Source organism: Coregonus clupeaformis, chromosome 7 (genome assembly GCF_020615455.1).
Source record: "Coregonus clupeaformis isolate EN_2021a chromosome 7, ASM2061545v1, whole genome shotgun sequence".
In the NCBI taxonomy this organism is placed as follows: domain Eukaryota; kingdom Metazoa; phylum Chordata; class Actinopteri; order Salmoniformes; family Salmonidae; genus Coregonus; species Coregonus clupeaformis.
In genome coordinates, this window is record NC_059198.1 from 27,955,877 (window position 1) to 27,973,027 (window position 17,151).

Here is a 17,151-nt window from a genome sequence, read left to right on the forward strand (position 1 = left end):
CCCTCTCCGAGTTGGGCATCTCCGGCGCGGCTCACTCTTGGATTGCGTCCTACCTGACAGGTCGCTCCTACTAGGTGGCGTGGCGAGAATCTGTCTCCGCACCACGTGCTCTCACCACTGGTATCCCCCAGGGCTCAGTTCTAGGCCCTCTCCTATTCTCTCTCTACACCAAGTCACTTGGCTCTGTCATATCCTCACATGGTCTCTCCTATCATTGCTATGCAGACGACACACAATTCATCTTCTCCTTTCCCCCTTCTGACAACCAGGTGGCGAATCGCATCTCTGCATGTCTGGCAGACATATCAGTGTGGATGTCGGATCACCACCTCAAGCTGAACCTCGACAAGACGGAGCTGCTCTTCCTCCCGGGGAAGGACTGCCCGCTCCATGATCTCGCCATCACGGTTGACAACTCCATTGTGTCCTCCTCCCAGAGTGCAAAGAACCTTGGCGTGATCCTGGACAACACCCTGTCGTTCTCCACTAACATCAAAGTGGTGACCCGATCCTGTAGGTTCATGCTCTACAACATTCGCAGAGTACAACCCTACCTTACACAGGAAGCGGCACAGGTCCTAATCCAGGCACTTGTCATCTCCCGTCTGGATTACTGCAACTCGCTGTTGGCTGAGCTCCCTGCCTGTGCCATTAAACCCCTACAACTCATCCAGAACGCTGCAGTCCATCTGGTGTTCAACCTTCCCAAGTTCTCTCACGTCACCCCGCTCCTCTGCACACTCCACTGGCTTCCAGTTGAAGCTCGCATCTGCTACAAGACCATGGTGCTTCAAATTACATTTACATTTACGTCATTTAGTAGACGCTCTTATCCAGAGGGACTTACAAATTGGTGCATTCACCTTTTTTTTTTTTGGTGGGGTGGGGTAAGGGGGTGGGGGTAGAAGGATTACTTTATCCTATCCCAGGTATTCCTTAAAGAGGTGGGGTTTCAAATGTCTCCGGAAGGGGGTGAGTGACTCCGCTGTCCTGGCGTCGTGAGGGAGCTTGTTCCACCATTGGGGTGCCAAAGCAGCGAACAGTTTTGACTGGGCTGAGCGGGAAACTGTGCTTCCGCAGAGGTAGGGGAGCCAGCAGGCCAGAGATGGATGAACACAATGCCCTCGTTTGGGTGTAGGGACTGATCAGAGCCTGAAGGTACGGAGGTGCCGTTCCCCTCAACGCTCCGTAGGCAAGCACCGTGGTCTTGTAGCAGATGCGAGCTTCAACTGGAAGCCAGTGGAGTGTGCGGAGGAGCGGGGTGACGTGAGAGAACTTGGGAAGGTTGAACACCAGACGGGCTGCGGCATTCTGGATGAGTTGTAGGGGTTTAATGGCACAGGCAGGGAGCCCAGCCAACAGCGAGTTGCAGTAATCCAGACGGGAGATGACAAGTGCCTGGATTAGGACCTGTGCCGCTTCCTGTGTAAGGTAGGGTCGTACTCTGCGAAAGTTGTAGAGCTTGAACCTGCAGGATCGGGTCACCGCCTTGATGTTAGCGGAGAACGACAGGGTGTTGTCCAGGGTCACGCCAAGGCTCTTCACATTCTGGGAGGAGGACACAATGGAGTTGTCAACCTTGATGGCGAGATCATGGAACGGGCAGTCCTTCCCCGGGAGGAAGAGCAGCTCCGTCTTGCCAAGGTTCAGCTTGAGGTGGTGATCCGTCATCCACCCTGATATGTCTGCCAGACATGCAGAGATGCGATTCACCACCTGGTTATCAGAAGGGGGAAAGGAGAAGATTAGTTGTGTGTCGTCTGCGTAGCAATGATAGGAGAGGCCATGTGAGGATATGACAGAGCCAAGTGACTTGGTGTATAGCGAGAATAGGAGAGGGCCTAGAACTGAGCCCTGGGAGACACCAGTGTAGAGAGCAGGTGGGGCGGAGACAACTACTTGCGACGCCACTTGGTAGGAGCGACCGGTCAGGTAGAACGCAATCCAAGAGTGAGCCGCGCCGGAGATACCCAGCTCTGAGAGGGTGGAGAGGAGGATCTGATGGTTCACAGTATCAAAGGCAGCAGACAGGTCTAGAAGGACAAGAGCAGAGGAGAGAGAGTTAGCTTTAGCAGTGCGGAGAGCCTCCGTGACACAGAGAAGAGCAGTCTCAGTTGAATGACCAGTCTTGAAACCTGACTGGTTTGGATCAAGAAAGTCATTCTGAGAGAGATAGCAGGAGAGTTGGCTAAAGACGGCACGCTCAAGAGTTTTGGAGAGAAAAGAAAGAAGGGATACTGGTCTGTAGTTGTTGACATCAGAGGGATCGAGTGTTGGTTTTTTGAGAAGGGGTGCAACTCTCGCTCTCTTGAAGATGGAAGGGACATAGCCAGCGGTCAAGGATGAGTTGATCAGTGAGGTGAGGTAAGGGAGAAGGTCACCGGAGATGGTCTGGAGAAGAGAGGAGGGGATAGGGTCAAGCGGGCAGGTTGTTGGGTGGCCGGCCGTCACAAGTCGCAAGATTTTATCTGGAGAGAGAGGGGAGAAAGAAGTCAAAGCATAGGGTAGGGCAGTGTGAGCAGGACCAGCAGTGTCATTTGACTTAACAAACGAGGATCAGATGTCGTCAACCTTCTTTTCAAAATGGTTGACGAAGTCATCCACAGAGAGGGAGGAGGGGGGAGGGGTAGGAGGATTCAGCCAGGGAGGAGAAGGTGGCAAAGAGCTTCCTAGGGTTAGAGGCAGATGCTTGGAATTTAGAGTGGTAGAAAGTGGCCTTAGCAGCAGAAACAGATGAAGAAAATGTAGAGAGGAGGGAGTGAAAAGATGCCAGGTCCGGAGGGAGTCTAGTTTTCCTCTATTTCCGCTCGGCTGCACGGAGCCCTGTTCTGTGAGCTCGCAATGAGTCATCAAGCCACAGAGCTGGAGGGGAGGACCAAGCCGGCCGGGAGGATAGGGGACATAGAGAGTCAAAGGATGCAGAAAGGGAGGAGATGAGGGTTGAGGAGGCAGAATCAGGAGATTGGAGGGAGAAGGATTGAGCAGAGGGAAGAGATGATAGGATGGAAGAGGAGAGAGTAGCGGGAGAGAGAGAGCGATGGTTGCGACGGCGCATTACCATCTGAGTAGGGGCAGAGTGAGTAGTGTTGGAGGAAAGCGAGAAAGAAAAGGATACAAAGTAGTGGTCGGAGACATGGAGGGGAGATGCAGTGAGATTAGTAGAAGAACAGCATCTAGTAAAGATGAGGTCAAGCGTATTGCCTGCCTTGTGAGTAGGGGGGGACGGTGAGAGGGTGAGGTCAAAAGAGGAGAGGAGTGGAAAGAAGGAGGCAGAGAGAAATGAGTCAAAGGTAGACGTAGGGAGGTTGAAGTCCCCCAGAACTGTGAGGCGTGAGCCATCCTCAGGAAAGGAACTTATCAAGGCGCCAAGCTCATTGATGAACTCTCCAAGGGAACCTGGAGGGCGATAAATGACAAGGATGTTAAGCTTAATGGGCTAGTGATTGTGACAGCATTGAATTCAAATGAGGAGATAGACAGAAAAATAGAGAATGTCCACTTGGGAGAGATGAGGATTCCTGTGCCACCACCCCGCTGACCAGATGCTCTCGGGGTATGCGAGAACACATGGTCAGACGAGGAGAGAGCAGTAGGAGTAGCAGTGTTTTCAGTGGTAATCCATGTTTCCGTCAGCACCAAGAAGTCGAGGGACTGGATGGTAGCATAGGCAAATCAAATCAAATTTTATTGGCCACATGCGCCGAATACAACAGGTGCAGACGTTACAGTGAAATGCTTCCTTACAGCCCTTAACCAACAGTGCATTTATTTTTCATAAAAAAGTAAAATAAAACAACAACAAAAAAAGTGTTGAGAAAAAAAGAGCAGAAGTAAAATAAAATAACAGTAGGGAGGCTATGTGCAGAGTCAATGTGCGGGGGCACCGGCTAGTTGAGGTAGTTGAAGTAATATGTACATGTGGGTAGAGTTAAAGTGACTATGCATAAATCATTAACAGAGTAGCAGCAGCGTAAAAAGATGGGGTGGGGGGGCAGTGCAAATAGTCCGGGTAGCCATGATTAGCTGTTCAGGAGTCTTATGGCTTGGGGGTAGAAGCTGTTGAGAAGTCTTTTGGACCTAGACTTGGCACTCCGGTACAGCTTGCCGTGCGGTAGCAGAGAGAACAGTCTATGACTAGGGTGGCTGGAGTCTTTGACAATTTTGAGGGCCTTCCTCTGACACCGCCTGGTATAGAGGTCCTGGATGGCAGGAAGCTTGGCCCCAGAGATGTACTGGGCCGTACGCACTACCCTCTGTAGTGCCTTGCGGTCGGAGGCCAAGCAGTTGCCATACCAGGCGGTGATGCAACCAGTCAGGATGCTCTCGATGGTGCAGCTGTAGAATTTTTTAAGGATCTGAGGACCCATGCCGAATCTTTTCAGTCTCCTGAGGGGGAATAGGCTTTGTCGTGCCCTCTTCATGACTGTCTTGGTGTGTTTGGACCATGATAGTTCGTTGGTGATGTGGACACCAAGGAACTTGAAGCTCTCAACCTGTTCCACTACAGCCCCGTCGATGAGAATGGGGGCGTGCTCAGTCCTCTTTTTTTTCCTGTAGTCCACAATCATCTCCTTTGTCTTGGTCACGTTGAGGGAGAGGTTGTTATCCTGGCATCACACGGCCAGGTCCCTGACCTCCTCCCTATAGGCTGTCTCATCGTTGTCGGTGATCAGGCCTACCACTGTTGTGTCGTCTGCAAACTTAATGATGGTGTTGGAGTCGTGCCTGGCCATGCAGTCATGGGTGAACAGGGAGTACAGGAGGGGACTGAGCACGCACCCCTGAGGGGCCACCGTGTTGAGGATCAGTGTGGCAGATGTGTTGTTACCTACCCTTACCACCTGGGGGCGGCCCGTCAGGAAGTCCAGGATCCAGTTGCAGAGGGAGGTGTTTAGTCCCAGGATCCTTAGCTTAGTGATGAGCTTTGAGGGCACTATGGTGTTGAATGCTGAGCTGTAGTCAATGAATAGCATTCTCACGTAGGTGTTCCTCTTGTCCAGGTGGGAAAGGGCAGTGTGGAGTGCAATAGATATTGCATCATCTGTGGATCTGTTGGGGCGGAATGCAAATTGGAGTGGGTCTAGGGTTTCTGGGATAATGGTGTTGATGTGAGCCATGACCAGCCTTTCAAAGCACTTCATGGCTACAGACGTCAGTGCTACGGGTCGGTAGTCATTTAGGCAGGTTATCTTAGTGTCCTTGGGCACGGGGACTATGGTGGTCTGCTTGAAACATGTTGGTATTACAGACTCAGTCAGGGACATGTTGAAAATGTCAGTGAAGACACTTGCCAGTTGGTCAGCACATGCTCGGAGTACACGTCCTGGTAATCCGTCTGGCCCTGCGGCCTTGTGAATGTTGACCTGCTTAAAAGTCTTACTCACATCGGCTACGGACAGCGTGATCACATAGTCATCCGGAACAGCTGGTGCTCTCATGCTTGCCTACGGCGCTGTGAGGGGAACGATACCTCCTTACCTTCAGGCTCTGATCAGTCCCTACACCCAAACGAGGGCATTGCGTTCTTCCACCTCTGGCCTGCTGGTCCCCCTACCTCTGCGGAAGCACAGTTCCCGCTCAGCCCAGTCAAAACTGTTCGCTGCTTTGGCACCCCAATGGTGGAACAAGCTCCCTCATGACGCCAGGACGGCGGAGTCACTGACCCCCTTCCGAGACACTTGAAACCCCACCTCTTTAAGGAATACCTGGGATAGTATAAAAGTAATCATTCTAACCACCCCCCACCCCCACCCCCACAAAAAAACAACAACAAAAAAAAACAATAAAAACAATTTTAAATATACTCTAAAAATTACAAAATTATAAAAATATATATATATATGTTTTTTAAATTGTGAAGTGGTTGTCCCACTGGCTATCATAAGGTGAATGCACCAATTTGTAAGTCGCTCTGGATAAGAGCGTCTGCTAAATGACTTAAATGTAAAACGTAAACAATGAAAACCTATTCAGAGATTAACAAATAGTTATTTTAGGACTACATGAATTTTACATATTCTAATAACTTTTGAGTATTTTGTCATTTGTATTGTGGTAAAAATGACTATGTAATTTGCAACAAGATTCTGTACTTCAGAGAATGGTAGGGTATTTTGTATTTTCAGTGCAGTGAATTTGGTTCAAAGGGGGACGTGAACTCGACTTTGAAAGCGAACACGTTGTGTTATAATGTATATACCACACTCACTCTCATTCTGGAAGTTCCGCGTCTCGACTTTATTTCAAACCCCTTTTGGTACCGCAGCATTTTGTAGTTCATTTTGATACAATGGTATTTAGGATTTTAAAATTTTGTAGTAATAAAGTGTCTTTGCGCATTTCTAAACCTAAATGTCTGTAAATTAAAAGGTTTTACTATTTCGTACAAACATGTATTGTTTTTGAAATGTGTTGAAATGTAGCCTAGTAGGCCTACTAGTGGGAGAGTCTCTCTGGCTTTTGTTGCGCGCCCTTGTTCCTGATTGTTTTTACACTCAGGCTTGGTTTTACGCTCAGGTTAGGCGCAGACATGATAGTATTTTAATTAATATGCAGTTTTGCACCGCAAACTTTGTTTGATAGGACTACGTGAATTGATGCAATAATTATCGGAGCACTATTTTGTATGTGACTCACCATCATCGGATTTGTTTGAATAAATCCCTGCATCAGTTGCCCTCAAGATGGCGCATCTGTCAATGCGCCTATTAAGTGAAGCTCCCAAATAATCTTTTAAATTGGGTTATTTCGGGGTAATAATTAAGAAGGCTACCCCAAAAATAGCTTCTTAGCCACAAGCAATTTCTCAAGTAAGAATTTTGCAAGGACTGTCTGGGAGTGGTCTGAGTGGAGAGGGGAAACTTGAAACTAGCTGTTATTTGCAAAACTCCATCCCAGGAAAACAGGCAGACATTTCAGGCCACTCTTACACTAAAAGGGCATTATCATCATTTTCACAATTTCGTAGTATTATTTCAACCTCATAGTGTGGAAATATATATAAAACACAGGGAAATCACGTTTTTGACTGCACTTGGCCTTTACAATTATTTTAGATTATTTGGGTATGACATTTAAAAATGTACTTAAAAGATTGATTTAGGCTACACAGGGTTTTAGTACAAAAACGGTAAAAGCACTTCCTGACAGCGGATTGCAGTAACTATTTTGTAAGGAAACCAATATCTAAATATCTAAAGACAAAGTATATCAATATCCAAATATCTAAATAGTTAGAACTCATCTTGATAAATTAATCAATGTCAGATTTTTGTTTTCACTGAATCTCCTTTTGGATATTTGGTTACAATTAAGCGGGGAAATGTTAGCTACAGTGCATTTGGAAAGTATTCAGACCCCTTAACTTTTTCCACATTATGTTATGTTACAGCCTTATTCTAAAATGGATTAAATAGTCCCCCCCCCACGTCCCCCCCCGTCCCGTCAATCTACACACAATACCCCATAATGACAAAGCAAAAATAGGTTTTTAGAATTTTTTGCAAATGTATTAAAAATAAACAGAAATATCTTATTTACATAAGTATTCAGACCCTTTGCTATGAGACTCGAAATTGAGCTCAGGTGCATCCTGTTTCCATTGATCATCCTTGATATGTTTCCAGTGGTGACCCGTCATTCCCTGTTTTGAGCCCCACATTTTTAGCTACAAAAAAAAATAAACCCCCCCCAAAAAAAATAAATAATAATAATAAACTTGTCACATATCAGTTTGCAAACAATTTTTAAAAAACACACACAAAAAACATTAATTTAGTTAATAAATCCGCATACAAACATGGTCTCTTTTTTGCTTTCTTGAGTAAGGCAGCTCCAAAATGCAGGTGTTTCAGCCTAGCTCAGTGCTTTCTGTGGTGTGGGGCAGCCAGTGGAAAATACGGAGCTTAGGGGTTGGCAATGTCAGCTAGCAGTCATCATCATGAATCAAGTTGACTATCTACTGGCAAATCCTTTTTAATCCTTGTCATATGAAGATAAATCATTAAGAGAAAGTATAGATAAAACGTATCGGTGCTCATTGGCCATTGGACATAAACATTACACAACAAGTTGGAAATCGCAAATTCAACAATGAGTGGTTTGGAAGGAATCAGTGGCTAACTACAAGCATTGCAAAGCAATCACTAGCCTGCTATTCAGTGGAGTGGCTGTGTGGTCCCAAGTCTGGGTTTAAGGTTCTCTTTTCCAAGCTTAAAATGGTAAAGTTTCACCATTGGCCATGCTGTCAATCCAGCATGATTTCTGCCGCGCTCAAAACAACTGTTAACTCGGAACTGGGAAATCTGACTTCAGTGAGTTCAAGACAACTGGGAAATCGGGAAAAAACGAGCTCCGACTGGGAAAATACGTTTTGAACGGTCATCCAACTCGGAATTGTAACTCAGGAACATCTCTTCTGTCTGGAAATACAACATTTAAGGCTAGATCATTTGAAATACCTAGCAGTATGTATGTATGTATTAAACTAGGTCATAACACAGTATCAACATAATAATGATGATTTATTGTTTGTCATTAGGGCTATAACCTTAGATCATCATGATATATTATAGCTATTGCATAGTGCAAGGTTTATTGATAGTATTAGTAGTCTTTACCTGTGGATAGTTGCTCTTAGTTATCTTGTGTTTGATATAGCCTGAGAGCCAGGACAGCACAGTTAGTATGGGTGGTGCTGGTCCAGTTGCCCCATCTCCACTCTTCCCGTTCATCTTTCTCTTGAGCCAGACATACTGACCTCTTGAGCCAGACATACTGACCTCGTAGACTCTTCCACTTTGTCCTACATATCTGCTCTCCTACCCCCAAGGTAACAATCATTTCCTTTCAACTGTTCCCACTAAGAATTTACAGACTGCAAGGTCTTCTGACTATCTTTTTTTGGTGCAGTCCTGACCGGCCTCAAGGACCATGATTTTTGGTTCTTGGTCCCCACATTGGAGGTATCATAATACCCATAAAACCTAGCGGTCAAACAGGGAAATGGTTCCAATCGTTTTCCCACCCTTAATTCTTCTCATAGGGGATTTTAGAAACACTTAAAATAAGGGCTGTGTTTTGTGTAGGCTTACCCTAGCGTGAAGTTTTGATAAGCATGTAAATCTCTCTCGGACAAGGTAACTTTTATCAATAAATTCGGCTCTATTTACTTGTAGTTTCAAAAATGCTAATTAGCATCAAAGTAGACATCATGCAAAACTACAAACCCCTGCAAGCTCCTGCACGTCATCTCTAGCTGACACCTTTGCTAACAGGTATAGAGTGAAAAAAAAACTAGCGGTCAAACAAGGAAATGGTTCCAACTTAAAATAAGGGCTGTGTTTCGCGTAGGCTTACTCTGGCGTGATGTTTTGATAACTGTGTAAATCTCTCTAGGACAATGTGACTTTTCTCAATATATTCGCCTGTATTTATCCCCCAAAAATGAAATGCTGATTAGCTGCAAATGACATGATGATCTGGACGAGACTGCCGAATCGAGGCAAAGGTAAGAATCTCTGGATTAACTAGCTAATGTTAGCTAAATGTAGTAATTAATAAATTGGCTAAATATCTTTAAATTGACAATTCTATGAACTGTCTTGTGCAAGTTTTATTAACTTCCAGTGTAATGAGAGCGACTTCATCACAGTGCTATGTCATACCTGACAGATTTCTGCCTGCTTGAACTCCAATAACTCTGATACACATGAAAACATGAAATGACCCAGGAAATCGATAGAACATCACTCAGAGATGCACCAAAACAATATAACATTCAAAATGGGTGAACCTTTCCTTTAAATAGTATGTGAAATGAGTTGCTCTTATAATAACAATAAAGCATTATCTATTGTACTTTTACAGACTAGCTCTCCAATTGGGTGAATATGTCTTGAGGGCTTCCACCATGCTTCTGCCATTTTAAATTAGGCCTAGTCAAAGTAATCAACTGGGTGGGGATTCCTATGGGTTGTAGCCTCAATGGCGCTGCTGTCACAGACGCTATGATGGCACAGATATGAAGATGAGTCCTCTATCTATCTCTATGAGTGTGCCTCTTTGAAAACGCCATGGTATGTTTAGGTATCTCTTACATGAAAGGTTGAGAGTGCCCTCTGCTGGAGATTTGATTGAGGGGGGAAATTATCCAAGAACTACGTCCAATAAAAAGAAAGCGCAACAAAGTGCCATATAGTAACAGCAGACGGCGCTACTATATTTGTAATAGGAAAACCTAATTTCGCCTTGATGCGTGGCTGTATTGTACACATTTCTGACCATTTTCCAACTCTACTAATATGGAACTCAATAGGCCTATGACAAACATGAAACGTGCCGTATTGGCTATTGAGGATCATTATTGTCAGTTTGCACTTGCCCACACACTTACTTTAGTAGCCTGTAACCGTCCTTTATTGAAATGAGAGTATTCGTAAATGTACATAGGCCTATACCCTACAGGCCCAATATGCCCAACTCTCTATTCTCTTTCTCTGAGCAATTCTATTAGTAAGCCTATAAAATAATATAATTGTCCAAATTGTTTTAGCATACAATATAGCTCAGTATTTTTATTATTTATTTTATACAGTATTTTGTGCTCATCTGTATCAAATCAAATCAAATTGTATTTGTCACATGCGCAGAATACAACAGGTGTTGACTTTACCGTGAAATGCTTACCTACGAGCCCTTTCCCAACAATGCGAGGGAGTTAAAAAGTAAGAAAAATGGGTGCCAATAATTTTGGACCTGAGTGTATACGTTACAAAGTAAACCTTTCCATTCACATTATTTTATCTCTGTAAAATCTGTGACGCTTGGCTTTACAGCCTACCATGACCCCACCCATCGCTGTCTTTAGGGAGTGTTCCGGTAGGCTACTTTAAAAACGCTGCTCAAACAAAGGATACCTGCATAGGATTCCTTAACCTCCATTAAGAACCCTGTCAAAGCAACCTCATAGCCAGCAACATGGTTGAGTGGACAGACTTTGAGCGCGCCACAATCCAGAGCATCTTCTCGAAGATGGACTACGATGACGTGGGCCCCGCGGCTCTTTCCAGGTGAGCTACCTTTTATACCCTATTTGATGTCAGTGTTATGGTGCCTTAAAGACTGTTGCCTACAAATTATTGGAATTAGTCATGTTGTTATCAGATTATTTCGCTTGTTATAACGCTTTTCAAGTCGGGTTCTTATTTGACACATGCACGTAATTTTCCCGTAATGGACATCCCCAAACGACAAAATAATTGATTTGTGTAAATTGAATGTGATTCTTGACTGTTTATTATTTCTACAGGTGTCTGGTCGTGTACCCCTGGACTCAGCGGTATTTTGGTAACTTTGGAAACCTGTACAATGCCGCTGCCATCCAGGGAAACCCAATGGTCGCCGCTCACGGAAAGACCGTCCTGCACGGACTGGACCGGGCTGTCAAGAACATGGATAACATCAAGGCCACCTACGCAGAACTGAGCGTGCTGCACTCCGAGAAACTGCACGTGGATCCCGACAACTTCAGGGTAAATTAGTTCTCCTTTTCTACTTCACAAGGTTACATTCTACTTGCCTATCTATTACAATAGTGTGGCAGAATGCGTTTCTTACATGTCCATTTTCTCCTTTCCTTTGCAGCTGCTGGCTGACTGCCTGACTATTGTCGTTGCTGCGAGAATGGGTGCTGACTTCACCGCTGATGTCCAGGGCGCTTTCCAGAAGTTCCTGGCCGTCGTGGTGAGCTCCCTGGGCAGACAGTACCACTAGAGCCCCTCCACTCAGAGACGGACGACTATCAGAGGACCAACAAGCGCTGATCATTTGTTTAGAGGCACATGTTGTTCCTTCTACAAAAACAAATAAAATCTTCCGCAAATGAATATTTTTTATCTGTGCCTTATTTTTCTTGCATGAACATCAATATGGTGGCACATATGGTAGACTAATGCAATATGAGCTAAGTGTGTAAATATTGCCACCTTGTTATCAGATATTGATCATGTGCGATATATACAAACATTTTGCAAATAACTAAAATATTTTCCAATTAACCACACTGACATGTTACATTAGCTGTGCACGAACGAACCAATGGATCTAATAAATACAACCTTGTGTTTGATACAATGCGTTAAAGGATATCAGGACTGCAATTATTAATTCCTGTTTAAACACACACAATCATCTAATTCATAAAAGTTCAACAGAACTTTTCATAACAGATCTGGTATTCTATGTTAGTGTCACGAGTTGCTAAGCCAGAACCCAGAAGCAGACCAGGACAAGGTAAGTTGAAACGAAGGTGAGTGTTTATTTACAAATTCAAGAGTGATGCTGAATAATCCAGGGAACAGAGCGGGCGGCGTTGATTAGTTGTTGGGGGTGCAGTGGTTGATCCCATCCTGGGTCGGCAGCCGCCGACCACCAGGCAGAGGTTGGATGAAGGTTCCGGACGGGTGACTGCAGATGGAACAAAACGGGGGTAAGTAAGCAACAAACCAACAAGGTGCAAAAACAACAAAACTAACGCTAGGCTCTAAGACTGATACTCTGGTAAACCTACTGTTCATGGCTAACGATCCGGCAGGGAATGGATGTTAGGCCAGAGCCTAAGAAGGGTGATGATCGGGACCAGGTGTGCAGATTGCTGATGGGATGCAGGTGCGGAAATCAAGAGAGCTCCCCGGAGCGTTCCAGAACCCTCGGGAAACTGGAGATCACGAACATAACAACTAGTCCACAGACAGGACCCGACTCAGACTGCCGGGGATCGTTACAGTACCCCCCTCCGACGAACGCCACCGGGCGGACTCCCGGAGCGCCAGGATGGAGGCGGTAGAAGTCACTGATGAGGTCAGCATCTAGGACCTGTCGCCGCGGAATCCAACTCCTCTCTTCAGGACCATACCCCTCCCAGTCCACGAGATACTGGAAACCCCGGCCCCGCCGTCTGGAATCCATGATGCGACGTACCGTGTAGGCAGGACCACCTCCGATCATCCGAGGAGGAGGAGGAGGAGGCGGAGGAGGCAACAGAGGACTGAGGAAAACAGGCTTGAGGCAGGAGACATGAAAGGTGGGATGGACTCTGAGCGTCCTCGGGAGTTTGAGTCGAACTGCCACCGGATTGATCACCTTCTCCACCACAAACGGACCAATGAACCTCGGTAACAACTTCCTAGACTCAGTCCGTAAAGGAAGATCCCGTGTGGCCAACCAGACCCTATCTCCGATGGTGTAGGTGGGAGCGGGGATCCGGCGACGATTCGCCTGGAGCTGATACCGGTCCGAAACTCTAAGGAGTGCTTTTCTGGCCCGATGCCAGGTCCGGTGGCAACGACGAATATGGACCTGAACAGAAGGCACTGAGAGCTCCTTCTCCTGAGAAGGGAACAAGGGAGGTTGGTAGCCATACAGGCACTGGAAGGGAGACATCCCAGTGGCAGATGTAGGGGAGAGTATTGTGGGCATACTCAACCCAAGGCAACTGAGAGACCCAGGAGGTGGGGTTGGAAGAGGCCAGGCAGCGTAGCGTGGATTCCATCTTCTGGTTGGCTCTCTCCGCCTGACCATTAGATTGGGGGTGAAAACCAGATGTGAGACTGACTGTAGCTCCAATGGCCAAACAGAAGGACTTCCAGACAGCAGAGGTAAACTGAGGGCCACGGTCGGAAACGATATCACTGGGCAACCCGTGGACCCTGAAAACCTCCCTAACCAGGATCTCGGACGTCTCCGAGGCAGAGGGAAGCTTGGCAATTGGCACAAAGTGGGCGAACTTGCTGAATCTGTCCACGATAGTCAGAACGACCGTGTTCCCCTCAGAAGCGGGCAACCCAGTGACAAAGTCCAGGGGCCAGATGCGACCATGGTCGCCGGGGAATAGGAAGGGGGTGAAGTAGTCCAGAGCTGGGCCGATTGGTACTCTTATTCTGCGCACACACTGGACAGGCAGCAACATAACCCCGAGTATCCTCGGCCATGGCAGGCCACCAAAAACGTCTGCGAAGAAACGCCATTGTCCGAGCCACGCCAGGGTGACAAGCCATCTTGCTGGCGTGGGACCATTTGAGGACAGCAGGACGAACCGACTCAGGCACAAACAACCGACCGGGTGGACCGTTACCGGGACCGGGCTGAGTCCGAAGGGCCGCCAGCACCTCCTCCTCAATCTTCCACATAACTGCTCCCACGACGCAGTTCCGGGGAGAATTGTCTCGGTCTTGGACCCACTCTCCTCCGTCTTGGAGAACATCCGGGACAAGGCGTCCGCCTTGCCGTTCTTAGATCCAGGTCGGAACGTCAGGGAAAACTTGAATCGTCCGAAAAACAACGCCCACCTGGCCTGACGGGAGTTGAGACGTTTAGCCGATTGCACGTAAGCAAGATTCTTGTGGTCAGTCCAGACAATAAACGGTTGCTCCGCCCCCTCCAACCAGTGGCGCCACTCCTCCAAGGCAAGTTTCACCGCGAGAAGCTCCCGGTTACCCACATCGTAATTCCTCTCCGCAGGCGAAAGGCGACGAGAGTAGTAGGCGCAGGGATGGAGTTTACTGTCCGTGGAGCATCGCTGCGACAGGATGGCGCCAACTCCCACATCAGACGCGTCCACTTCAACGACGAACTGACGGGCCGTGTCCGGTTGAGAGAGAATCGGTGCGTTGGTGAATCGCCTCTTCAAATCCAGAAACGCTCGATCCGCCTCCGGATTCCACTTGAAGGTCCTGATACTGGAAGTCAAGGCAGTTAACGGAGCGGCCACACGGCTGTAATCCCGGATGAATCTGCGGTAGAAATTCGCAAACCCCAAAAATCTCTGGAGCTGCAATCTCGTACCGGGCTGGGCCCATTCCAGAACCGCTCTAACCTTCTCCTGGTCCATCCTAATCTCTCCCCTGGAGATGATGTACCCGAGAAAGGATGTCGTGTGGGCGTGAAACTCGCACTTCTCGGCCTTCACGAACAGGCGATTCTCCAACAATCGCTGCAGAACCTGCCGGACATGCTGGACGTGGTCGGAAGGTTCCTTCGAGAAGATCAGAATGTCATCCAGGTAAACAAACACAAAGAGACCGATCATATCTCTCAGGACGTCGTTCACCATACTCTGGAATACCGCTGGAGCATTGGTCAGTCCAAACGGCATCACCTGATACTCGAGTGACCCATCGGTGTATTGAAACCCGTCAACCACTCGTCCCCCTCTCTGATCCGGACCATGTGATACGCATTGCGTAGGTCTAGCTTGGTGAACACCGTAGCACCCTGTAAGGAGTCGAAGGCAGAACTCATCAAGGGCAGGGGATACTTGTTCTTGACCGTGATGTCATTCAACCCCCGATAATCAATACACGGTCGAAGAGAGCCATCCTTCTTACCCACAAAGAAGAATCCTGCCCCCAGGGGGTGATGACGAGGGACGAACGAGACCAGCAGCTAGGGACTCCTTGATGTAGGTCTCCAAAGCCTCACGTTCAGGTCGGGAGATACTGTATAACCTTCCCTTGGGGTAGACAGCTCCAGGGAACAGGTTGATGGCACAATCATATGGTCGGTGGGGAGGGAGTGACAGAGCCTTCTGCTTACTGAACACTTCCCCCAAATCGTGATATGTCTCGGGAACCAGGGACAAATCTGGGGGTTTAGCCTCAATCACCTGACTGGGAACCGAATGGGGGCAGGCAGTCTTGAGACAGTTAGCATGACAATCAAGGCTCCAACTCGTTACCTTGCCCGTCACCCAATCGAACGTGGGATTGTGTTCCTTCAGCCAGGGGTATCCAAGGACCAGAGGAACATGGGAAGACGGCAGAATGAAGAATGAAATCATCTCAGAATGATTCCCGACAACCGCATCTTAACCGGTTCAGTCCTCATCGTGATACGTGCCAGACTACTGCCGTCCAGAGTGGTAGCTTCAATGGCTTCCGGCAATTGCTCCTTGGAAAGCCCCAGCTGTTCCACCAACTCGGCATCTAGAAAGCTTCCATCGGCACCTGAATCGATAAAAGCGTTAATCGCTAAGCTCTGATTCCTGTTCATAAGGGTAGCCGGAAACGGGGTCTGACAGAGGTATTGAGAGGTCGAAACTGGCTCGCTAAAAGTCCTCCCAACTTTAGCGAGCCGCGCAGTTTGACGACCCGACTGGAACCTGAGAAGCTGATCGGTTGGACGGAACCCATTGCTTCTCCCTCCTTCGCTCTCGGACTCGATTATCCACCCGAATAGACAAGGCTACCAAGCTGTCCAGGTCACTAGGCTCCGGATAGGAGATCAACTCATCCTTGAGCTGCTCCGACAGACCCTGGTAAAAGGCCGCTTGCAGAGCCTCCTCATTCCACCCACTCTCCACAGCCAACGTCTTGAACTCGATCACGAAGTCGGCCACGCTGCGAGTTCCTTGGCGAAGCGAAAACAGGCGCCTAGCTGCGTCCCTCCCTCGGACGGAATGGTCGAAGAGCTTCCTCATCTCGGCCGTGAACCCCTGGTATGAAGCCATGCAGGGATCCTGTCGTTCCCAAACGGCTGAAGCCCACTCCAGCGCTCGACCACGCAGCAACTCAATCACAAAGGCTATCCTAGCCTTGTCTGTGGCATAAGAGTAGGGCTGTAGATCGAACACTAATCCACACTGCATAAGGAAGGAACGGCATCTTCCCAGCTCCCCCTCATATTTATCCGGCGTCGGAACCTTGGGCTCACGGAAGGACACAGCGTCAGAAGCGGCAGGCGAGATGGGTGAAACCGGTAGTGGATCCTCCACCGGACACTTGCGTTGGTTCTGGACCTCCGTCAGACCGGTAGAAAGGTTCCGAACTGACAACGCGATCTCCTGTAGTACCGTGCTATGATGGCCCAACATCTTCTCCTGCTGGGTAATGGCATGGCGAACAGAGTCCAGGTCCGCTGGGTTCATTACTGGCCGGATCGTTCTGTCACGAGTTGCTAAGCCAGAACCCAGAAGCAGACCAGGACAAGGTAAGTTGAAACGAAGGTGAGTGTTTATTTACAAATTCAAGAGTGATGCTGAATAATCCAGGGAACAGAGCGGGCGGCGTTGATTAGTTGTTGGGGGTGCAGTGGTTGATCCCATCCTGGTCGGCAGCCGCCGACCACCAGGCAGAGGTTGGATGAAGGTTCCGGACG

The 17,151-nt window shown here is 47.8% G+C and overlaps 1 protein-coding gene across 1 annotated transcript; it reads left to right on the forward strand.

Annotated features, from left to right (window-relative positions):
• The first annotated feature begins 10,935 nt into the window (after positions 1–10,935).
• On the forward strand, positions 10,936–11,848 carry LOC121569087 (hemoglobin subunit beta-like). The gene is made up of 3 exons (XM_041879724.2): positions 10,936–11,069; positions 11,309–11,531; positions 11,644–11,848. Exons 1-3 carry the CDS (start codon positions 10,978–10,980, stop codon positions 11,770–11,772), a joined length of 444 nt encoding a protein of 147 aa, XP_041735658.1. The 5' UTR covers positions 10,936–10,977; the 3' UTR covers positions 11,773–11,848.
• Positions 11,849–17,151: the final 5,303 nt, after the last annotated feature.